This window comes from Eptatretus burgeri, chromosome 5, assembly GCF_056783735.1.
Source record: "Eptatretus burgeri isolate ZD-2024b chromosome 5, Ebu_testis_v1, whole genome shotgun sequence".
NCBI lineage: Eukaryota > Metazoa > Chordata > Myxini > Myxiniformes > Myxinidae > Eptatretus > Eptatretus burgeri.
The window spans coordinates 10,911,191-10,936,632 of NC_140965.1; the positions used below are offsets into that span (position 1 = coordinate 10,911,191).

The 25,442-nt window shown below is 41.7% G+C and overlaps 2 protein-coding genes across 9 annotated transcripts in view; one reads left to right on the forward strand and one right to left on the reverse strand.

Annotated features, from left to right (window-relative positions):
• RNF141 (ring finger protein 141) overlaps positions 1–15,379 on the forward strand; it is a 22,995-nt gene extending 7,616 nt beyond the window's left edge. For 2 of the 6 annotated variants that reach the window (XM_085880691.1, XM_085880694.1), the window contains 5 exons: positions 4,106–4,214; positions 4,308–4,504; positions 6,592–6,699; positions 12,620–12,750; positions 14,844–15,379. In XM_085880691.1, the coding sequence (XP_085736817.1) occupies positions 4,106–4,214; positions 4,308–4,504; positions 6,592–6,699; positions 12,620–12,750; positions 14,844–14,887 (589 nt within the window). In that variant the 3' untranslated portion in view covers positions 14,888–15,379. Of the gene's footprint in view, positions 1–4,105; positions 4,215–4,307; positions 4,505–6,591; positions 6,700–12,619 lie in introns of all 6 variants that reach the window. The other 4 variants (XM_085880692.1, XM_085880697.1, XM_085880693.1 and 1 more) reach the window with 3 other exon arrangements.
• The window catches only part of LOC147025835 (AMP deaminase 3-like), a 29,041-nt gene continuing 18,753 nt past the window's right edge, over positions 15,155–25,442 (reverse strand). For all 3 annotated transcript variants that reach the window (XM_085880689.1, XM_085880688.1, XM_085880690.1), the window contains 8 exons: positions 25,266–25,397; positions 24,329–24,492; positions 23,987–24,113; positions 22,481–22,644; positions 21,870–21,990; positions 21,458–21,631; positions 15,867–15,977; positions 15,155–15,611 (listed from right to left, as the gene is read on the reverse strand). In XM_085880689.1, the coding sequence (XP_085736815.1) occupies positions 15,450–15,611; positions 15,867–15,977; positions 21,458–21,631; positions 21,870–21,990; positions 22,481–22,644; positions 23,987–24,113; positions 24,329–24,492; positions 25,266–25,397 (1,155 nt within the window). In that variant the 3' untranslated portion in view covers positions 15,155–15,449. The remainder of the gene's footprint in view (positions 15,612–15,866; positions 15,978–21,457; positions 21,632–21,869; positions 21,991–22,480; positions 22,645–23,986; positions 24,114–24,328; positions 24,493–25,265; positions 25,398–25,442) is intronic.

Consider the following 25,442-nt stretch of genomic DNA (forward strand, 5'->3'; position numbering starts at 1 on the left):
ATGCGGAAACACTGACTCAGAAGAATGATGGAGCACATACAGATACAATGACAAATTACTTATTGTAAGTACTGTACAATAAAACCTGTATATTAAGGCCCGGTCACACCTTGACGTTTTAGCCAGCGATGGCAACTTGTTAAAAATTATGTAAAACGCTGGCTTACGTTGAACTTTTGATGTTTTTTTTTAAAGATTCGGACGTATTCATAGCGACTTGGTCTTATGTATAACGCATTGGTAACTACACAGAACGTTTCGTTGTGTTATAGATAACTTATACCAACGAATGCTGAACCTGTTGTCGGCCTACACAACCGATGCCCAACGATAGTCTAACTCAGGCATAGCGCGTTGCACGCATCGCCGACGATGTCGTGGCGTAGCCTATTAAAAGGCTGACGCACAACGATTCAAATCATAACTGCCGTAGAAATGGAAGGGTCAAAATCGCGGTCACACCTTGGCGATCTTGCCAGCGTATGCCGACGTAACAAAAAGTGTGTCTAAAACGTTGGGGCACGTCGAATACGGTATGGGTAAGTTTGGTATGCGCGAGTAGAACGCTAAATACGCTATCATAAGTCGTAGTAAGTAGAGTACGTCAAGAAATTTTGAACATGTTCAAAATTTTACGACGTACTCGGCGTATGACACACGTTCGCATGCGATGAGGATAAGTTTTACACACGATATGTGGACGCTTACACACGTCCACAAAGGCTACTTATAAGCTACTCATAAGTCGAAACACGTCGCGGTAATGTCTTTTTTACGCGAAACTGATTTCTAACTTATGTTTGACGTGCTTTGAACCAATTCTTTACGTAGCCCCAACACACATCGACGTATGTAGATGTATTCCAATGACGTCTTCCGGTCGACAAAAAAAAAAAATGAACGTGTTTCTCGGTTACAACTGCCATATAAAGACGTGTTCCCAGCGGTTTTGGGAATTGGTATATAAAAATGGTGTTCATAAAAGGGGAACCCAACAGTGTTTTCGAGTCCTTTTTGAGTCGATGTCCATGTCAGCAGTAACAGTATCAGTATCAGTATTACTATTAGTATTAGTAGTAGTTTGTTCATGTTGGCAGTAGTAGGTGGGTGTGAGGGGGAGGGTGTGGGTTATGATGGATCGTCCTTGCGTCCGCGTGTCCACGGGTAGGTTCATAGGCTGCCACTCAACGATTTAAATGGCTGCATCTCCACTATTGAAAGTAGACGCTTGCGCTCAACAATTGGATTTTTTTTACACTCAACGACTTTTAAACGGTACCACTCAGCTAGTTTCATTGTTTACAATGAACGATTTAAATTGCTGTCACTCGCCTTTGTTTTTTTTTTTTTTTCTTTTTTTTTGACGCTGGGGTTTGGAAATTTGAAACGTTTCTTCTGAACGTGTTAAAACGCTCAAACTCGACTATTTTAAATAGACGCTGCCGATGGACAATTGGAATCATAGCCAAGCTAGAGATCGAAGTGTGAACATCCTCGTCATGCCGAAGAAAAGTTTGAAGAATGCTGCAAATAAGTGTCCTGGCTGTGGCCGTGGACGCTGACGCAAGGACGATCCATTATACCGACGTCTTTCAGCCTATGAGTAACGTCTGTCGACGTGTGGCAACGATCGCGTAACGTGCCAACAACACGTTAATCATAGGTAGGAAATAAGTTTCGGGTACTCTAAACACTACCTCGGCGTGTCTCAACTTATGATTAACTTACAAGTAGCATGTGTTGACGTCTGTCAACGATCGCAGACCGTGCCTACAACTTGTGGCCAGCGTAGCGGAACGTGTGAGTCGTACGCCGGCATACGTCGTGAAATTTCAAGCATGAAAAAATTTGAGGACAACCGAAAAGTACAACGTTTAAAGCCAACGTACAACGACGTATGGCAACGTACTACGATGTTATCAAAACTCTCAATGTTATCAAAACTTACCCATAACGTATTCAACGTGTGCCAGCGTTTTAGAAAAAAAATTCAAAAATCGGCATACGTTAGCTAAAACGTCAAGGTGTGACCGGGCCTTTAAAAGAGTTCAAGAACAATGCTTCACTGGGAAGGGGTAAAGTGACTTTCAGGCCTATATATATATATATATATATATATATATATATATATATATATATATATATATATATATATATATATATATATATATATATATATATATATATATATATATATATATATATATATATATATATATATATATATATATATATATATATATATATATATATATATATATATATATAAGCCTGTTGTTGGCGCAGTGGTTCGGGCAGCAGCTTGGGATCAAAAAATTTCTGAGTTCAAGCCCCGTTGGGCCACTGAATTAATACACCAGGAGGTTGACTCAGTCTGTCATCCTTCCGAGGCCGGCGAAGTGAGTACCAGTGTACTGGGCCGGTGTATACCCCGGTTAAAATAGGTGTACCATATCCCTGTTTCGTAAGAGGCGACCAGGGTTGCGTCAGGAAGGGCATCCGGCGTAAAACATGTGCCAAATCACTATGCGGATCACACGGATGATCCGCTGTGGCGACCCCTAACGGGAGCAGCCGAAAGAAGAAGAGAGAGAGATATATATATATATATATATATATATATATATATATATATATATATATATATATATATATATATATATATATATATATATATATATAATCAGCGGCTTGGGATCCAAAAGGTCCTGAGTTCAAGCCCCGTTGGGCCACTGAATTAATACACCAGGGGGTTGACTCAGCCTGTCATCCTTCCGAGGTTGACGAAATGAGTACCAGTATACTGGGCCGGTGTATATCCCGGTTAAAATAGGTGTACCATATCCCTGTGTCGTAAGAGGCGACCAGGGTTGCGTCAGGAAGGGCATCCGGCGTAAAACATGTGCCAAATCACGATGCGGATCATACGGATGATCCGCTGTGGCGACCCCTAACGGGAGCAGCCGAAAGAAGAAGAAGAAGAAGAAGAAGAAGAAGAAGATATAGATAGATATATATATATATATATATATATATATATATATATATATATATATATATATATATATATATGTTTTATGTACAGTCATGCAAAGCTTAACGACGTTCCGGGCAATGACGGATCTGCCAGCTCTGGAAAAAAAAAAGTAGCTGAAAAATTCCTATCACCGAGTGATGTAGCCGATGTTGCGCTGCCAGGCGTATAAAAATAGCACATACAATTATGTATATTGTACAGTGCATAATACCTCATAATGATAATAAACGACAGTGTGGCCCCGTTACAATATGATCGTTGAGGTCCATAAAATGTCATCGCGAAAAAAGCAGGGTCGTGCAAAATCGGGATTCAAGGAAATCGGCTTTCAAACTGAACCAATTGTTTGCACGTTTACATTCTTGCAAGTAAATTACCTTTGAATTGAAGAATTCCACGAATAAATCGTTGTTGTTCGTCGAAATTAAAACACATTTATTTTTAGTGAAGCTTTTCATGTTGTTAAAACAATCGCACTGTTCCGAAAATATATATCACAATTGACAGGTGCTCGTTTCTTCATTTATAAATTATAACATCGATGCAGTGATTACGTATTTATAAAATTCAAACGCTATTTATTCACCTTTCTATAATCGCTGCGAGAGGAGATTGTAAGCTGCTGCTAACAACACCGATGGCCGTCATGAACAGCACAAGGGTAAAACTAACGTGTCTTCCGTTTCTCTTGGATGTGTGTTACAATTGCCGGCAGTATTCAATACAGTAACATGCTGTACAGGTTTGTATCCGAGGAGCAATAGGCTACACCATGTCGCCTCGGTGTCTAGGTTTGTGTAAGTACGATGTTCGAAAACGAAAACGTAAAAAAAAAGATGTTCGCACAACGACGAAATCGCTTAACGACACATTTCTCAGAACGTAACCCCGTTGTTAAGTGGCGCATGACTGTGTATGTATATATAATCATGTGTGTGTGTACACACGTTTGTTTTAACCAGAGCAGGATGTTTGAGCTTGTTTTGGATTGCTTGATGACACCGTCGTGTCTTGGGGCTGGACTCGTGCTGGGATATACAGCATGTCGATCTCTGTGTGTTGCTGCAGGACGAGGAGGTTGACGAAAGGACAAGATAAGCAGCTGTTCTATGAAATCCAACCGAGATCTGATGAAACTGCTCTTTGGAAGATGACAGTCAGAATTATATGTACAAAGGTATGGACCATCACCAATGATTTGAACTTCTTGATCTACTCTTGATTGATATCTGTAGTTGATCATCTGGTCTTTTTTGTCCTCAATGTGAAGGTAGGGCTTTCGATGGGGATTGTGGAAGCATCACGCATCCTGAACTTGCACCAGTTTATGGCGCTGCACCATGAGGTCGTGTGCCAAACGGCCAGCCTGCCTGAACTCTGCCCAAGCTCAGGCGCGACCACGTCCGCTGATGCTTGTGGTGACGACTCGGCAGAAGGTTCCTGTCAGGCTTCCATTTGGATGGGTCGGTGAGTGAAAGACCAGTACGTGTCGTTTCTTTCACAGGTGCTTAGTGTTGCTGTGGACAACTTGCTGAAAGAATTAACTCGTCATTTTCTGTGATGCTTATTTCCCCACGGCTCGCACCCGCGAAGCGAAAAGCAGGGTAAAGCAGTTGGTTCACTTTGTCAGTCAGTCTGTCTCTAAACGTCAATTTATGGTGTGGGAAGAACTTGATTTGAATTGGATGTGATATCGTGAACCTGAATTGGAAAACGAACCTGCACTTTGACCGTACTTTGGCTCTGGATTTGTTCCCATCGCACATGCACGCAAAAGGAATGAGATAGATTAATTTTTTTATTATTATTTCCCCCCCCCCCACCCCCAAGTCTGGCAGTCAAACAAAATTGAAAATCAGTCCCAACAGGAAATTTACTGTTTTTCAGGACGTTATTAAGGCCACAAACAGGCATGAAGAACGAATAGAATGTGTTCGAGTATTGTAATAAGAACTATGTAAAATGGCAGTGAAACCCGGAATTAATTTATTTATACGCCTTTCAACCTTTCAATTAAATTGCATTATATAGTGAACTTCACAGAACACAAATTGTCTTCTTAATACCTCCAGTAACCTCGAGTTTTGTAGTATTTCGACATGTTCTGTAGGGTGGTGTATGTAATGTGAGTCGTCGAGTGCAGCCCTTGCGAAGTGTGCGTAATGAGATGGTGCAGTATTGGGGTGAGGAAGTGGCCACCAATGTGGCTATGTACGATTCTGATTGTCGCTACATTTTATGGTAATCAATAAAACCTCCATCTCCTAAACTGTGACTCAACGTTGCCTTATTACAGTGCATAAGGGTGGTGTATAAGACTGCTTCAGTTGTGCTAAACTTCTGGATTTTGGGGTTTTTTTAACCATCAATAAAATCCTTATTGAGTCCCCCGGACTCTGTATAGAATTGATTGATGAATTTTGTGTGGACAGTGGTGTGAAAACGGGAAAGCAGAGGGGGCCAAAAAACACCTCAATGGATAGGTTATGAGCTGCAGTTGTGCACCTTGACACTGGTTTTTTGACAGACATGAAGATGCGAGGAAAAAACGGTATTTTTAATCACGCTAATATATTATATTGCGAGACGCCAACCATGATAACGCTGCTTGTTTAATACACGTTTAAACCTTTAGCCCCTTTATTCTGTGTTCCCATAGCGGCCTTTAACAACAAGAACGATAGCTTCATGGTCCTAGGGGACTCGTATGTTCAAAAGAACATACCCTTATATTTTTATTTCAATTGAAGGATGGATACTTAAACACTGTGTGGGATATCATGTTCTATGCACTCTCTGGTTTAATGCTGTAAAGTTCCTGGGAGGTGAGTGCATTGCATACCGCTCCTTCCCAATTCCATATCCAGATGATGCATGACGTCATCGCCGGGCACCAAAGGAAGGAGTACCTGTACTCATTTTTCACTCCATTTTGTTTTGTTTTGTAGGTCTGGGTGATATCTCAGCCATCCTTTAAGCTAGGAAGCTGGCATTTGGGAGCAAAAGTGAAGATGTGCTTTTGCGAAGACACTATTTTATTTTATTTTTTGATTTATCAATTAATTGATTACTTAATTATCATCAATTTATTAGTTCCTTATTTATTTTATTTCTCATCCTGGTAATATTTCAGGCACCTATTGAGCTCGGAAGCTGATATTTGGACATGATGGTGAACAGGTGATTTGGCTCGAAAGAGTATTTTTGATTTGTTGATTCATCAATTAATTATTTACTTTTTCAATTAATTACTTAAATTTCAAAAAGTTACAGATTCGGATGAAACGGTGGTGGTTAGGGTATGCTTTTAGCCAATTGATTAAGAAATTAATTATATTACGATTATTATTTATTTGTTTTAATTATGCAATTAATCAGTTAATCAATTTCAATGTACACCGCATCCTCCCAATTCCGACTCCACGTGCTGCAAGGCGGCATCGCTAGGCGCCCTGGTGATGTCGCGCACTGGAGTATTTATTTATTTATTCACTTGGCATGAGGGCGGTATACTTTGAATGTACCGCAACTTGTCTTTCTTTTTTGTTTGGAAGGGTGGAGAAGCTTACTGATGGGGAGGAGTGCTGTATCTGCATGGATGGACGTACTGACGTCATCCTGCCATGCATGCACAGTTTTTGCCACCATTGCATCGACAAATGGTGAATATGACATTCCCATACTGAACACTGAAAGGGGTGTTCCCACCCCACCTCCCACTTCCCCACTCAGCTTTCCCCATTCACAAAGTGGAGCATGAATCTGTTATAGATGCTGCTTTAGGCTGATGTTCTGTGGTCCAGGTCTGAATCTCACTTGCTCTCACTCTCACACACACACAAACTGTGAAATTAAATGAACTATGTCATGATGGCATGCCACCTCATCATTTTCGACACAAACGTTTTTGTTTTCCATTTGCATTGTGGAGAGCAACACAACAAATCAAGATTTGAAAGAGTTGAAGTAACTTTTACCAAAACCATACCACAGATGTACGACTCAAATTAGTGACTTGGACTCAGCTTTTTTGTTGTTGCTGTTGCTAATATATTTTGCATTCAGTACTGTACTTGAGGACTCGACTCCAGCCCTGGTGTCAAGTTCAAGAATGGGAACAACTTTTGTCAGGAAGGAGTTGGGTAGGTGGAAAAAAAAGGGGAAATTCATGTCATCAAGCAATCCAAATTGAGCTCAAACATTCTGATCTGGTTGAAACATACTGTGTGTGTGTACATTGGAGCCGGAAACAATAATTGCACATATACCTCACCACCATTTTACCGTGAAAGTAGTTTGATAAACACAATGACGTCGACAGTCCAGCCCAAGCCACAGGCTGGTAAAAAGTAATGTTTCCGGTGCAAGTTAAATGTGAGATAATATTGTGATGTGGCGATCTGCATGACCCACATGGCCCATTTTGAATTGCTGTCTTTGTGGCCACAAACTGTACTCACCATGAACTTGCAATGACTGAGTTTCTCACCCTTCTCATTTATAATAATTATAAGTTCGGTTTTATTAACATAAGAAACATACAAGACCACAGTCCGAAGACTAAAACGGTCGTGTTTACAACAACATCAAAAAAAATCGATTTACATTTTATGTCATTTCAAAATCAATCGCAAACATACAAACAAATTAATTATTCACCAAATGGGTCATTAAATTACAAATAAGTGTACAAGGTATACAAGTATCAGAAAAACCAGATAATATTAATTACATTTGTGAGATGTTAAAAGGTTGAAAACATTGAATAATTATATATATATATATATATATATATATATATATATATATATATATATATATATATATATATATATATATATATATATATATATATGAAATGTATGACAATGCAGAGCAGATTGTGGAGAATGAGGACTTCTGACAAAACAATAAGATTGCACCTTATTCTATTGTGAATTTAACAATGTACTCGACTAGAGTAGGAGACTGTAGCTCCGAGTTCTCACTTGTGGGATGGGGATCTGGTGTGAGTTTCTCAACGGCATTTGGGATCATTATTGGTGTCCATGGGGCAGTAAATTACAATTACTGGTAGAAAGAAGGAGCGATTTTGCGAAGTTGGTGAGGATGTCGATTCCCTTCGCAGCAAGGGAGGTGACGGTAGAAGCCAGAAGTCGAGCGATGTAGTGATGTCGCTCGGGAAAGGCGATCATACAGACAGCTTTTCGTTGAACTCTCTCAATTCTCGCCGATCGCTGCATCGTTCGGCAGGGGCACCGGATTCCAAAAGGGGGCAGATGTACATAGTGTAAATAAACACCAAATCAGCTGTTGGACCTTTGTGGGACCCTGCATGTAAGCTGCTGCGGGGATGACGATGCACTACAATATCGAAGTGTCTGCATGCGGTTTGAAAGGAAGTTTCTGATTGCAGGGATAATCACTGTATTGATATCTAACTGAATCAACTTTTGAATAGCCTTCATGCGATTGATCAAATCAAAAGCCTTTATTAAGTCAATTGTACATATGTTGGCAAAATGACCCGGCTTAGGGACCCCGATGAATCTGAATCTGGGCGAACAGGCGAACATGGTAGCGGTTCACCGAGCTGCCCTTCGTGTTACTGGACTGACACAGCTCGATCTGTTGCTCGATATCAGCCATCACCCATTCTACTAAGAAACCTTCAAACACATGGGCCGTAATTAGCGTGATTGAAATGGGACGACGTTTACTGTATTCAGTGACTGGTGGAGATTTGGGCACAGGACACACAGATGCAATCTTCCAGCTGCCCGGAAAGTGACCACAGCGTAGACAGTCATTGAACAGCTCCAATATTTCAAAAGCAAACTCTTTCAATGGAAGAATGGGAACGTCAGTTGGATGTCCTGCCTTTGACACATTCAACCTGTGAAGGTAATTGGAGACATCCTGCCTCTCAACAATTGGAGGAGGAAGGGCAGGGAGGTATCCTGGCAATGCAGACAAATCAAGATCGGGCAACTCATTGCAGGTCTTTGCAAAGTAACAGTTCAATTCCTGATTTCTGTTGGCAACTTGTCCAAGTCCAGCAGAAAGGTGATTGCATATATCAGTTAAATGTGTCATCTGCTGATGCCACTTACCCGGCTCACTGTCCTTCAAGTGGCCAATTTTACGACTGTAAAAGTCCTTTTTACAATTTTCCTGTTGTGCAAAGTTTCGCAATTTTCTATCGGCACAATGATCACCTTTTATAGCATGACTCCTGATTGACAATGAGCGTTCAGAGATAGTCACTCATCTATGTGTTGTCATTTAATCGACGGGTAATTGTGACTTGTTCAAAATGATGTCTGTGCTGGCTCGTAATGAGGTGTTGAAAGCACTCGGTTTTGTCACTCACATCAACCAAATTATTAGTTTCAGAGATATTGATTTGGTCTCTTATCTGATCAGTTCTTGAAGGAAGAACCAGCAGGACTTTGTTCTCAAGCTCAGTTGTGGTAACAGTCGAAGTTTTGCTGCAAGCTTCGTTTTCAGAACCTTTAGGATCGATAGTATCTTGCTTTACATTTTGAGGCTCATTGATGTCATGTACTGGAATCATTTTATTCCAGCTTCAATGTGTGAGGAAATGTCAGATGGACACTCAGACACTTCTGGAACGAGTGTCTCTGTCCAAAACGACCTTCTTTACCACACTGTCGAGGTTCGTTGTCACTGGTGCTCCTCGTCTTTTGGATAGCACTACAGGTTCTTCATTTACGCATTCGCTATGGGAGGGAACATTACTAGCAGTATCAACAACATCACCATGCGCTGCTTCACTCGGTTCAGCAAGCACGGTCGGGGTGTTCTCCTTTTTACAGTCTATGTCAGCGTTGCCTGATTCTTCATCCTGATACACACTTCATACAAGAGGTGTTGGGACAAAACCTTTTTAGCATGTCCAAAAGCCCCACAAAAGAAGCACGTTAAGGTAGCTGACAATGTATGCATGTGATATTCATGATCGTTTATGGATACTTTAAAGTGGATATTAAACCCCGTATCATCCCCATGATCTAGGAGGACCATGTATAACTGTCTCCTGAAACCCGACGTATGCTTCACGTGCTTGTTATGGCTCGTTATTAGGCGAATTGAGATTCTGGAAACGTGACAGTTTCCCGAAACATTTGTTACGTATTGAGACAGAACGGGCATAATATAATTTGATACGAATGGTGGCACATTCAAAATTATTATTTTAATCACTGATGTATCCATAGAGGATACCGTTATGAAGTGATCACCTTTCATGATAAGACCAGTGCTCACAACATCGTGGACAAATTTTTTGCCTGACACGAAAACAACGAACTTCTGGTTCATCCGTGATGCGACACGAACATTTTCATTGCCTATCATATTTGGCTCTGACAGCAAAGATAATGTCCTCTGCAAGAATTCCTTCGGGCAGAACACACAGAAAGGCAGGCTTGCACGTTATGTTCTATCATGTAATGAAGCATTGCAAAACCTTCGCCATAACGGTGATGTATCACCTTTCCCAAGCGGAAAACGCACAAATTGAAGAGAATCGAAATAGAGTAATAGAGCGCTCGATAAGTGAAATAAGGCTTACACGGTCCCGTCAGTGCAGGGAAACTACACCGAACGGGCCTGTTCTTACCGTGAGGGCTCCTCTCTTGTGGAAGGGAAAAACGGCACAAAGGTGAGATGGGGGAAAAAACCAGAGGGGGTGGGTAAAGGATGGGGGACAAAACATGAGCACAGAGCTACAACACTCAAACACAAATAGAAGCCATAACAACACACCAGCGGCCAGCAAAAGGGTGCTTGTGCGTGTAATCGAACTGACTAGAACAAACATATCAGGTTAATTCATAATTCATCAATATCCCTGCATGCCCATGATAACTCATCTGGCTTATCATGTTTGCTACATATTACTCATTCACTCGACAGAAAGTAAAGACAGAGGGAAGGACATTGCACAAAAGAAGGAGCACCTTGCTGAGGGAGAGCGGGATGCTCCACCCCTCGGCGGGAACGAGCACCTTGCCGAGGGAGAGCAGGATTCTCCACCCCCTTGGTGGGAACGAGCACCTTGCCGAGGGAGAGCGGGATGCTCCACCCCCTCGGCAGGAACCAGCCGGAACTGGTGGACCTCATCCCACCTTCATAGCCTCTGTGTGGGTTGACACGCTGCTGGGCCCCCGCAGGATGTCCCATACTCCATGGTAATCGACACCTGGCTGAACTACCGTGCTGTCATATCCAAACTCCAACTGCTCTTTTTTGAGCTGCTTGTATCATGTCTGTCATGGACCCTGTCTGAGCTCCTGTTCCGAGGCTCCCCATGGGCTAATTCTACCCCATGGCTATAATTATCTCGTGACCATGTGCTGATTGGCTCTCCCCTCGAACCATCTCATGTCACGGCATGCTCACAGTTACCATGGTGTCGGGTGGTTTCTCCCTTCAGCACACTGTCATGGAATGTCCTGGTCGCGCTCGGATAGGATCTGCTCACTTTCTGTGGAGTAGCTGTCGGCAGTTCATTATAAGAAAACACACATTGACAGATAACAAAGGAGTGGTTTGAGGGCTCAAGAAGGTGAGGGGAGGAGAGTGGGAGTCCAGACACATACGGAGGGGAGGGGAATCAAGATTATCGGCTCCTAATACATTCTTCAACAAATCACCCATTGTTTGCACACAGATACCATACTCGTATGCCAAACATTTACTAATGGCATAACCAGTCTATATTGCACCCTTTTACCTCCTATCACTTCCCCGCAACATTACGGATCAAAGTTGGTTGGGAAGAAGGAAGAGATTTGTTGGAGGATGAGGATGTAACGAGTAACAATGAGAAACCTGACACAGTAGCAGATTATCGAGGGAACTGGGTGTTCATACGGAGCAGTTTTAAAACTCCAGATATATTTTGTAATACATTGCAAGGGCATTTGAAGAAGACATTGTGATTGAAGTTTGATTTATGTATCACTGGACAATACTCGATCACAACTAGTATCACAAGACATTGCCATCCTGCTAATTATTAATGGCTTAATTTGGGGAGAATGCACTCCGTACTGATGACAGCCTGTGCGCCAGAAATGTGTCTGTGGATTGATTAGTTTGCCAGTTAGGATGAGGGAGTGGAGCTGGTATTGCTGCAGAGGCTTTGAAAGCTTTCATGCTTCCTAACACGCACAGTGCATGGTTCTGTTTGTTTTTTTTACAGACTACAACCAAGTCAGAGGTTACATTTTCATCTTAATGTCTTCTTTCTGGGATACATTTCAGAAACCTCGTTCACTGTATAATGTGGAGAGAGGGTGGATGTGTGTGTGGCAGGCCTTGTTGGTCAGGACCCTTGCAACAAGTGCTGTCTGCGGGTCTGGCAAAATGGTTCATGGCTTCATAAAGTTTGGCATATGCATGTTTTATTTTATTTCCTTTAAATCAGATTCGTCAACATTTTTGACCCTTTTATCTCACTGAAGAAATTGGGCTTCCGTGATCTGCCCGGCTCAAATATATTATTGGGGAAACCCTACGTAAGCTGGTGCGACTAACTTCGCTTCCTTGCAGGAATGGCCCAAACCACAACTGTCCCGTATGCCGGCTTCAAGTGAGCGGACCCGGAGACTCGTGGGTTGTGCCGGATGTGCCCACGGATGAGGACGTGGCGTTGTACATTCTCAACCTGGCCGACTCGGCCGGTGAGCCACACAAACCCTGAGGTGGAATCCCCCTCATACATGAATCTCCTTTCAAGTCATGTTGATGATTTAGTTTTACTCAAGTTTGAGGCTGAACTCTGTAGCCACTTGTATTCACCATCGATGATACATTAATGAGAAAAACACTTATAAACCTTCACAGTCTAGTCCACGCCAGAGTCTTGGTAAAAGGCTATTGTTACTTGCAGCTGCGAAGTGAAAGGTGATTGGCATTTCTGTGTATTTACGCTGGATGTGCCGTACTTGAGACACTGATGTGTTAGCTTATCATTATCAGATGCATTACAATCGGGATCTACCCATTGTGTGGTGAAGAAATCTATGGGAATTTTGTCACGTATATTTATACTGTAACTATAATTTGTTTATTTTGCTAATAATAGGCTGATTCTGTCTATCTGAAAGTCTCTGCCCCTTCCTGAAACACGGAAACACTCCTCAGAGAGAGAGAGAGAGAGAGAAAAAAAAACGATTAAGGAAAAGTTGCTTCAAATTAATCCAAACTTTCGAGAAAATTACCAAAAAAAGGCAAAGAAAATAAATAAATTGTAACCAAGCGGTGTATAGGCAGACCGATGCATCGATCACTCCCCAGGGAAAAATATATTTGCCGTTAAGAATTCTACAACCAGCCATAGATCGAAGTTGGCTGGGCAGAAGAAGGAAGAGATTTGTTGGAGGATAATTTGGGTTCTCTTTTTAGTCCTTTCAACTAACACCAAAATAAAAGGCTTCCTTTTTTTTTAATTATTACAAATTATATATTTTTAAATTGTGTTGTGATTGAAGGCTTCTACCAGTTTTGTTAATAAAAGAAAGGGTAGGGCCCCAAAACAATAAGTTGTAATCCACGGGTCATGAGGAACATTATTACAAAGTGAAATTAGTTTCTCCTTTTGAAAACGTTTCACAGTTTTCATGAACATATCAGTTTTGTTGTAAAGTGTTTTTAAGTAAGTATCAAATTTATGTTGAAAGCCTGAATATGTGATATGAGATATCGTATACCTGTTGATTGCTGCTGCGACCTTTAATCTCTGGTCTACACTGGCTTGGTTTGTCGTTGTTTTCCCGTTGACAATCAGGGATAGCTCACGTATCATCACACAAGAGCTTTGTCCTTTAAAAAAGGCACTTTTTGAGGTTTAACTTCAACAAGCGTTTGCTCGCAGGGAGAGGAGTTGGCTTGGCATGACTTCTCCAAACATTGCCGTGGTCTTTGCACAGTTCTGCTCAGCACAAGAACGGTGGTTTGTCGTCGAAACTCTGCGGTGGAAATCAATTAAGACGAATCAATTACTTCCAACTTATCCTTTCAATCCACAAGCAAGCCAAATCGGCATGATACTTGTCGAATTGTTGATGTGAATTTTTGATTTGGTCATTAACTCGTTTTGGTAAATCTTTTCACCGTAGAGCTTTGTGATCGTTAAGACTCACGACGTGACACTTAAGACTGTCTTGAGAACCAAAATAACTTGCAAAATTAATTCTCCTCTGAGATTTGCATAAGCACAGCAGTGTTTGGAGAGACCACAACAACTGATTATAAATGAGCAAGCAGGTCATGTGACCTGTGTAACGTCACTGAAGCGTTGCGGTGTTTGCTCACTCCATTGCGGCCTCACTCCACTTACTATTTTTTTTCTTTACGCTTCACACTAAAACACTTACTCTAACAACCTTTGTCTGCTTTTACATTTGGTAACAATGAAAATGTTTCAAGTACAGCATTCCAAGATGATCTTGTGCAGGTTTGTTTTTGTAAATATTCAAAATTGCTTTGGATGGAACGAGACACTTCTGATCTATTACAAACTAAAATACATGACCACATTCCTCAGGCTAGAGGGGGAGTTTCCGGGGTGCCCATGCCTATACGTGAACGCGCCCGTAGCCGATAATGCGACTTTAACGGGTGTTACCAAAGCAGTCCTCAATCGGGGCAAGGATTTGTAATCTTGCAAGTTGTTTGCCTGTATGCAAACACAGTGGCACACAGGCGTACAACTTGAAAGATAAAGTGGCATGGTTAACTTCCACACGTTTGTGTGTGTGTGTGATGCGAGCAGACAGTCCACTGAAAATCCTTTTGGCAGAGGTGCCTACTCACTGATGCAGTGACGTACCTGCGAGACACAAGGATGGCAGGTTGTAATTGGGCCAATAATTCCCTGCTTAAAAAAAAAGTGAATTGTGGTTTGACACGTCGGGAGTTCTTCAATAAAGCTGACGCACTTGCAGCATGATTTCTTTCAATCCTATCATTAAGTGACGTCATAGACTTCAAATAGTCATTTTTTTTAAACACTTCATTTAAAGGGAGGTTTTGTGTGTTCTCGTTAAGTGTTGGCATCTGTAATTTTAGGTAACAAAGTGCAGGCTTGTTTACAGAATCTTTTATTGCTTCGCACCACTGTTCCAGCAATGCATGCACGAATGTCCATTTAGAAATCAAAAGCTTCTTGTGAGCGGGTGTGCACGCTTTTTAATATGCACTTTCGTCAATTCTTTATCAATCATGGAATCCGCAGAATGGTTTTTGAATGAATGAAAGAAAGAATGTGACAATATCGTTTTTACTCAATAAACACCAAACGTTTCCTTATTGACTTGCAGCAATGTGCATCCACGGTCGTTACGCTCTTCATGCAGACCTGATTAGTTTAGGTGCACGTTCAGTCGTCGGTGCATTTGATCGCATCTGTGAGCAGAGCCAGCTCGGAGCACCAGGTCTCGTATCGATATGCCACCCGGATCTGCGCCACGTTGCTCTTGCGAATGTCATTCCCTTCTGGTCCTTCCTTAAGGTAGTTCTGTCCAAGGAAAATCACTTTGTCCTGCATGGACACAGACGTTTTCATGGTAGAATTATCTTTGAAAGCTTTTCTACATTGAACGGTTTGCAGTTTTGCTGCTGGACACGTGCAATTGTTTGATGTGCTTTTGAATACTCGTGCTTTCAAGGGAAGGTCGGGAAAGGATCGAAACACGGAGGTGATTTTTACAGGTGGGAGAGGAAGACAAAGGTGGAGAAGAGATCGATAATCTTGGACGCGTGTGAAGGAAGAGATCTCTGTTTGAGCATTCCTTACCTCGTGGGAGTAACCACTCTGTAGCACGCTGTTCCGCGAAATCTCACACATATCACACGTGCTCAGTTTCCACACTTGAGCAGCAATGGCGTATTCTTCCATTAGGGGTTCCTGTGGACGTGAAAGAAAAAGCATGCTTGACAAGTACACATTGTTGAGCATGCACTGGCCAAGGTCAAATTATTATTATTATTATTATTATTATTATTATTATTAGTAGTAGTAGTAGTAGTAGTAGTATTTGTTATTTCTGGTTACAAGCCACAAACAATGGGGTTGGAAGGGAGGTAATTCTTCCCCCAAGGGATCCTTCTCTCTCTCACAAAGGTATTGTAGACATAAAATGATAACTCGTTCAGGCGATGTTTACGTGGGCAGAGGCACATCCAACACATTGGCCTTGAATTATATTCTCTGGTCTGAAAGTGGAATTTTCACCATTTTAAAAACTGGAGGCAAAATGCATTGAACCCAACTACCCTCCCAAAATGCTCGTGATGTCTTCTTTAAAAATAATGGTCTCACTAGTGGGCCCTGTGGTAGTTCATAGATCGGCATATTGTGTTCATTTATTTATTTATTACCCGACACACGCAAATCGAACAGCCAGCGTTGAGCAAATGGTTCACGTCTCTGCCTGTCTGTTTGTCCTCCTGTCTGCAAATGTAAATGTATGATCAAGGAACAACTTGATTTAAATTGAATGTTATATTTTGAACATGAAAAGGAAAATGAACCTGTAGTTCAGCAGTACTTTGACTCCAAGTTTGTTCTGATCACGCATGTGCAGAGAGGAGCGAGGTACTGTAATTATTTTACTGTTTGCCTGTCTGGTGTCGTGACGCAAAATTGAAAATCATTCCAAAGAGAAAACTTACTGTTTTTAAGGATGTCACAAAGAACGCAAACAACAGGCACGAAGGATTAATGTAACGTGTTGAATTATACTAGCAGAGTACAACACCCCCACCAGCCCCCATGGGCGATGTTGTTCCAAGCACGCAACGTGTTCTTCTGACGCATACATTGATTTGGGTGCGCATCAGTGCGTCAATTATGGGTGGAGCCGCGCCCAAAAAAACGTGTTTTTAGGGGGTAGCTGATTTCAATTTGCATCTTCTCCTCGGGGGTTTGTCGAATCTGACGCATACATTGATAAGCAACTGACAGCTCTGTATCGGCAAAAACAAAAATGATAAAAATAACCGGGGTTATGTGCATAAGTCAAAACATACCGACTGCTTATAATTCAAAACACTTCACTGTGCTGGAAAACGTGGGGACAGGAATACTGCATTGTAAATGGTGGACGCTTGTAATACCCTCCCTCACCTGGAGGCAGTGCTACATGATGCACATTTACATAGAGAATTTTCCTCACATAACACTCCCCTCCTCCAAGACCACCGGCAAAGATAAAAACACCCCGATACATTAATTGGGGTTGTGTTGATACTTGAACGTTGGAGAACACCAATCGTTGTTTTGGCACTTTCAAAACTCTTCCGTTTAGCAATAATTGGATGATGGGGTTTGACATAAGCGGTGGCCCTGGTACCAAATGCCACCAAAAACCCTGTTGGGCCTCAAAAACCCCGGTCCTAGGTGGCCCTTGTGTCAAAAATTTTGATCTGTTCTTCGTCTATTCAGTCGCGATATATCATGCAATCTGAACCAACTAAACTTGCCGAGGGAATTCTGAAGGTGGGATGACGCAAATTATCTTTGTAAATGTGTACCGTGATGCGCCACTTCTAGTGGTGGTTGGAGAGAGTATTATGAGTGACGTTTCAGAACCTCCAATTGCATTGTGAGTAATAGATTCCGTATTATTTTCACACTTGTTTAGCCGATGTAGCTTTAGACTTCGCTTGATTGAAAAATAAAAAATAAAAAATACAGAGCAATTCATGTTTTATTGCCTTTTCCCACCTTGGATAAGTGTATAATTTGTGGCAGCTTGAGTGTAGTTCCACCTTATCGTGGAATTTTTCTCAGGCCACTTGAAATTGCAAAAATAATAACAATAATTATGATCATAGCACAATAAAAAAAAATCTCGTACGAGTGTTTTTTAATTTTTTTTAATTTATTTATTGTTTTTTATATGTTATTTATTGTGTGTGTGTGTTTTTAAATTTTATTTATTTGTTGTGTGTTTTAATTTTCTTTATTTAGTGTGTGTGTGTGTGTGTGTGTGTGTGTGTGTGTGTGTGTGTGTGTGTGTGTGTGTGTTGTAATGTCTGGTTTCCTTCTTGGGACTACAGTGCAGTAATTAGTCTTTATTTTGATTACATGAGAAAAACAAAACTCTGACCATTCCCAACCACACACCGATACACTCAGACAGAGTGAACGCAAGAGAGGGAGGCCTCATCACATAATACACACACAAGTCAATGCCATACACAGATATCGCACAAGACACAAAAGCACTTATACCACCAAACCATGACACTCGAACTTCAAGGTTTCAAAATTACAACTGGTAACAAAGAACACATGAATGTCATAAACATTTACATACCACCAGCCATCCCTCACTCTACCAACCAAACACTCACCACAACTACACAACCTTTGTTCCCTTCCAAACACCATCATCGGCAGGGACATCAACGCCAAAGACCCTGCCTGCTCCACCCATCACCAACCAAACACCAGAGGCCAAAGCATAGCCACACTTAAATTCGTTATTCATCCTTCATCAAGACACACACACACACACACACACACACACACACACACACACACACACACACACACACACACACACACACACACACACACACACACACACACACACACACACACACACACACACACACACCAAGCTGGTTATAATAACTCATCACCACACATAACATTCTGTTCCCCATCACTTTGCACTACAACCACTTGAAGAACAGTGCAACAACTCTCTTCAGATCACTTACCTGTCATCATTGCCATAAACACAGCTGTAGACCTCAACGCAAACAAAAGCAAAATGTTCACTAATTACAAAAAAGCAATGTGGGACAATTTAAAGCACAATATTGAACAACAATTCCAACAACTCATCACCAACATCACTACTAACATTTACATCCACATCAAACAGTTTAATATGGTGATCGACACTTCCATAGCTGCGAAATGCATGACAAAGAGCAACATAAAAAATACAACCCCAACGACACGCCAGAAATCGCACACCTCATCAAACGAGACTGCCTAAAGCATCAGACATAGTAGAAAGGATTAAAACACTAAACGCAGAAATCAACAACAAAGTATTAGTGAAAAAACCCCACAAAGCTCGCACTCCTTTCTACACACATTAGACCACTCAACCAACACCAAACACTTGTACAAAATTATAAACAGCATCACTAACTCCAACAGCGGCAAAACACCTTCACATGCAACCATAACTACCACAGACAACATAACATCAGATAAGCTAACATCCTCATGGACTACCACACAAACTCAAGACATATAGGACACAGAAAAGAGGAAAGTCATATTATAAGACGCAAACTAAGCTGCCAACCCGATAACACCATCACTCCCTTCACTCCCGCACAAACAACAAAAATATCAAAAATTCTCAATCGGTGCCAGAAGTAAAGAGAGAGCCACGAGGGCTCGCACAAGAAGTAGCTTCCTATACATCCGTTTTTGCTCATTATCTTCGCAAATTTTGTTGCGAAGGTTATGTTTTGATCGCTGTGTATTTATTTATTTATTTGTGAATATGTGTGTTTGTTTGTTTGTTTGTTATTCGCATAACTCCAAAAGTATTGAACTGAATCGCAGCAAATTTGGTGGGATGATTGGTTATTATCCGAGGAGTATTTGATTAGATTTTGGGAGCGATCGGGTCAAAGGTCAAGGTCATGAAAAAGTCAAAATCGTCTTTTTACCATAGCGCGGTCAATTTGTATCCAATTTGCATGCGACTAATGCCAAAATGTTCAGAATTCAATGCCCCATCTTGTGAGATGTGACATGACACAATGACGTAATAACCCTTATTAGCGGTTGGGAGTCAAAGGTCAGGGGGGGGGTCACGACATTGCAAAATGTGTGGTTTTAGTCATAACACGGTCAATTCTTATCCGATTTGCATGAAACCAACACCAAAATGTTGTGAATTCAATGCCCAATCTTGTGATATACGATATGACACAATGACGTCATTACCTTTGTTAGCGGTTTGGGTCAAAGGTCAGGGGGGTCAACGACCTTTATTATCATAACGCGGTCAATTCTTATACAATTTGCATGTAAGTAGATTCAAAATATTTAGAATTCAATTCCCTATCCTGTGATGTGTAATATTTGATTTCTTGTAATGTGACCAGTTGTCATCAGATTGACTTGACACCGACACCCAAAAAGGTCAGGGAGTTCATACAGAAATTGTAAAATGTACATGAATCAGTGTCAAACAGCAGGAAAGTTAATGTTTTTAAGCCATCATAACATGTATGAGATGGCAGATGTGGTATGGGATTAAATACCCTCACAATCAACGGTTTCTGGGGGGGGGGGGGCAAAATGTAGCGTTGGCGAAGGTGTGCACTCTACTGAGTGCCCGTTCTCGTTTCTAACTGGGGTTTCAAAACACTAATGCTAACATTCATTAAGGGATAACAAAAACCACTCATGCTTATCCCCTCCCCCCACCACTTCCAACCCTGCCTTTATCCATTCAGTCTTCAACAAACCAACAATTCCATCTCACCTTGTGAGATTGATTATTATAATATGTTTGATTTGTATTCGGTTAAGGGAATGTGGAGAGGACTTCATTTTCACAGGTAACATTTTAATGCCCATCTTAAGTTGCTTTGAGGACTTGCAAGAGTCAACGTGTGGCTTTGCAGCACATGTAAATTGTACACGGCACGGCGGGCAGCTTAACCTCGACTTGAAGGTTATTTGTGAATTAGTTGGGTTGACAGCAATCCATTATTAAACAAGAAGGGCACTCAGTGGAGCGTGTATCTCTGCCAGGCTGATTAGTTTACGTTTTGTATCTTACCGATCGGCCGGATCTGGATTTGGATCTGAACTAAAATTTAATCTGCTTGTTCTCGTCACCGAACCAACTCGTCCACCAAATTTCGTGCGGATCCGTCCATAACTTTTTGAGATATTCTGCTGTATGTCGTTTTTGGCTCTGTCTCTCAATGGTGAAAAAATTCTCTGATCCGGATCCGGATTCAGATCTTCACAAAAATCTAATCGTTTCGTTGGTGTTACATACCCAAGCCCTCCACCAAAAAATCGTCAAAATCCATCCACAACTTTTTGAGATATTTTGTTCACAGACAGACAGGGGTGAAAACGTAATCTCCATTCACCTTTGGTGGTGGAGGTAAAAATTAAAGGTTAGTTTTCATAAATGTAGATATCAAATAGTTTACAATCCTACCTTCAGCCAAATTTGAACCTGAAACCTCCAAGATGTCACTGTCCTCACCATAACACCACAGTTGTACCCATGTGGGTATTACAAATCGGTGTAACCATTGTTAAAGTATCTCGGTGAATAAAGCATGACAATCGATTCCACCAAGTGACTCCTGGTTGCTCACCTTTGTGTAGTGGAATTGCATGGGGTCATCGGTGGATAGCGAGATGCAGAGACCTTTCTGCAGAAACTCTGGGAGTGGATTCTTGGCATACTCGAGAAAGAGGCTGTTGTTGCTTAGCGGGGACATTGCAATGGGTATCTGAGCCAGGTAGAAGAGGAACTGCAGCACGGGACTCTGAGGAATGAGGTGCACACACAGGTGGTTGTTGAAATGCATGGCTTGTGATAGAGGTTTGTTTGAAATCTCTACCATGTGACCAGGCTGCACACTCGCACTTATCGTCAGATTGGTGGTGACTCAGAATGCCCTTCAAGAAGTGTCGGAAGGATGCACGAGTTTATTAAAAGTTTACTGAGAGAGGCATTGTATCCTGATGCTATCGATGCACATGCAGTAGTCCCTCCACTGGTACCTTCTTTAGGTTGAGGCCATGAGAGATGTTATCAGACGTCATGAAAGCTGCGAGGAGGTGAGTTACAGCTCCGGCCTCGCCACAGTGAGGTCGGAATTGGTACGTGTTCATTCCCCTTTCTCTGTAGAGCAAAACATCATGTGTTAATTAGCATCAAACCTAATGCACTTATCGGAGCCTCGACCAGTTTGTAAATTGTGGAAATGTTTCATAGATCATACAGGTGTTCGAGAGGACGAGTGAGTTAAAGGAAATGAGGTTGTGAGATGGGGCTGAGGGGGAATTCCCCATATTACTAACTGTCCCTTCCTCTCCCCCCTAGTATATCATATTCACACCATTCCAGCTTTCTTTGTTCAAGATTTATATCAATTTCCACTTCAAAACTACCCTTTGAGTATATAATATGTAGATGAGTACTTAAGACTGTTCTGTGACAATTATGATGTTTTGCATGTTTCAATGATCCTTCGACTGCACGATTGTCCAAGGCAAGTAGATTTGGGGTCAGGTCTGGATGCAGATCCGGCCTGTCGGTGGGATACAAATCGTAAACTGTTCATCCTGATGGAGGTATGCGCTCTACCGAGTGCCGTTCTCGTTGAGTTCACCTGCGAAGGTTGTTGAGCACCATGATGTTGCTGTACATGTAGTACATGTAGTAGGTGTACGAAGGGTTTTTCTCTGTGGTCCACTCATCTGGTTTGGAACTTTTTGTGGAAAACATATGACCACTGTGTTTGGACTCATCATCAACGCTGTCAAAGCCTGTCACCTGGACAAACCATAATGGTGTTAGTATACATGACTGTAGATGAAGTTTTGTATCGGAGATGTGATACGTCTTTTTAAAGGTCATGTCACGCTCGTTATATGGGGAGAAAAAGAAAGATGTCAACCTTATCAAATTAATCGACAAGGTCCATTCAAGTCAACGTGCCTCGTCTACCTGATTTTTTGATACCAGGACAGAGACTTACGAGAACTGAGCTCGATTCAACCTACGTGAAGAGTGGGAGAGTCATCGCCTGCACACTGAACAAATTCCAAATTCCTGCTCTAATCAACAGGGGGCGTTGTATCAGCGGTTTTTAAATTAACATTTATTTAATTATTTTAAAATATTTATTTACACTTCAGGACTGGTCTTCTATATACTGTACATATATCCATCTGGGAAATTGAAAATCAACCAACATCACAGTATTGCATTGAAAAGGTACAAAAACGGATTCCCTTAACTGCAGCCCAATTAGTTAACTGTACTTCCAATCAGCAAGGTCATGGAATCCATCATCACAGTTGACATAAAATCATTCCTTTCCTCTAAGGGCTTCATCTCAGATCATCAATTTGCATTCAGACCTGGTCACTCTACCTTGGACATGCTGCTTCTACTCTCCCTACAATGCATGAAGGTCCTCAATATCAGACATGAGATCAGGGCCGTCTCTCTGGACATCTCGAGCTTTTGATACAGTCTGGCATCCCGCCTTGCTCTCCAAACTGTCTGCCGATAGAATCCAAGGCCAACTCCACTCTTGGATTACTGACTTCTCCGTGTCAAGACTAGAGTACCCCAAGGCAGTGTTCTTGGCCCAATATTATTTCTAATCTTCATCAATGATCTCACTGACTCTCTGGAAAATTATCTTTATCTCTTTGCTAATGACTCCACTCTCTGTGTCGTTTCATCCCTCATCCTTCTGTGACAGACATGCAGCAGCCTCTTCCCTCTCCTCAGACCTTGAAAAAATCACAAAGTGGTAAAACACGATTTTGCTTATGTATCCATATTGTCCACCCTTTGCGTTCTCCCTTACCCCTCCCTCGTCATTACCTGCATCCCTTGTTTGTCCATCTCCATCTACTTTCTCTCTCCACCCTGCTGTTGGTGTTTCCCCTTTCTGCTGCTGTTCCCTTTGTTATGTTGTGTTCTGATTTGTTCTGTGTAATCACTTCCATGAGCTTAGAAGCCCTAGACCATATATCAAAAAAACACAATGACCCAACATTCGTGGCATTTTTCATGAACGTATCCTCCGCGAATCACGGGGTCTGACGGCACACGCAACGACATGCTGCATTTAAAGAATGGTTTAACTGATATGACTCACGTGTTTCAAGAAGACATGCAGCTTCTTATGCTTCTGTGGGTTAACAGTGGCTTCGAAGAGGGGTAGAAATATATTTTTGAGCATCTCCCCAAAACTTGAAATGACATTCTTCGATCGGAAAATGTCACTGTAAACGGCAAAAATAGCCAAATTAATGCGGGGGAGGTGAGGTTGGAGTTCGTTATACCTTGGTGTTTGTAAAATAAAAAATGATTTCAAACTTCAAAACTCACAATCACTTGTACAAGTCCCCATGTTCATGTGTCCTTTTTCCAAGCATGTCCGCTTAAAATAAATCGCAATTGTTCCTTATTTTGGCACGTTTATGGATCCAAGACTCACTAGATCCTAGGAATTTGTATCGTCCAACGGATGTTTGGCGAATGCACACGGAACTTGAGGAACCAACACGCCAGAGAGTTCCACTCATCCGGTGAGCGTCCGTAGATGGAAAGTCGAGGCTCAGCATGCTGGTACCGACTGTCCTCCAAGTCTGAAGCTACCTCCTGGAGGATGAAAAGCGAGCACCCAATTAATTTTACCAGATGTCAGTTATAAATCTTCAACAACTGCCATATTGGGTCTCAATGAATCGATAACTTCACACAGGAAGAAAAAAAAAATCATACTTTTTGAAAACAATATCGATGCCCATGGAGATGCTACAACAGATCAGGCCATAACGGAACAAAAGGAACAGCAGAAAGAGGGGGAAATATACCAACAGCAGGGTAGGACAAAATAGAGACTTGGGAGAAATAATGGATACAGTGTTGGGAAGAATGAGGGGTAAGGGACAACATGGACACAGCCACAAACTCTCAGGAAGGCAAAACTGGAAACTTGGAAACATGTATATTTGGGGAGGGTTAATGGGGGTAGAAAAGATCATGATTTTGGATGGAGGGGGGGAGGGTGATCTGAGATGGTGATGAACAGCTGTCTTGAAGATCTGGAGAGAAGAACGAGATTGAAGAGAATGTGGGAAAAGAGAGGAACAGATGAGTGGAGGTGAGCAGTGATGCATTCGACACATGGGAAACCAACTCATTGTTGCTTTCAGTTGTCCATTTGTTGGTGAAAAACTTTTCCTTCCCTTGATCGATTTGAATTCCTCCAAAGCTTGCAAAACCATCCTTACATTCCTCACCCTTAAAGACTGCCAAACTCCCAACCTCCGATTCAATTCATCGACCACGACTCCATCCACTTCCTCTAATCATACAAGCCCTTATTTTCTCTTCAAACCTTCAAAGACTCCCTTGTTTGGCCCTCTTGCCTTGATGATATGTGCAAAGTATTCTCCTTCCATGTAGTTGTCCGTCTTGAGGTAGAGCTCCCTGAGCTCACTGGCACCAACTGGGTTGTACTTGGAGTTGAACTTGTCAAAGCGATGGAATGTTTGTCGGCCCTGCCACAAACACATTCATCATTTTTGAAATCACTTTAATTTGGT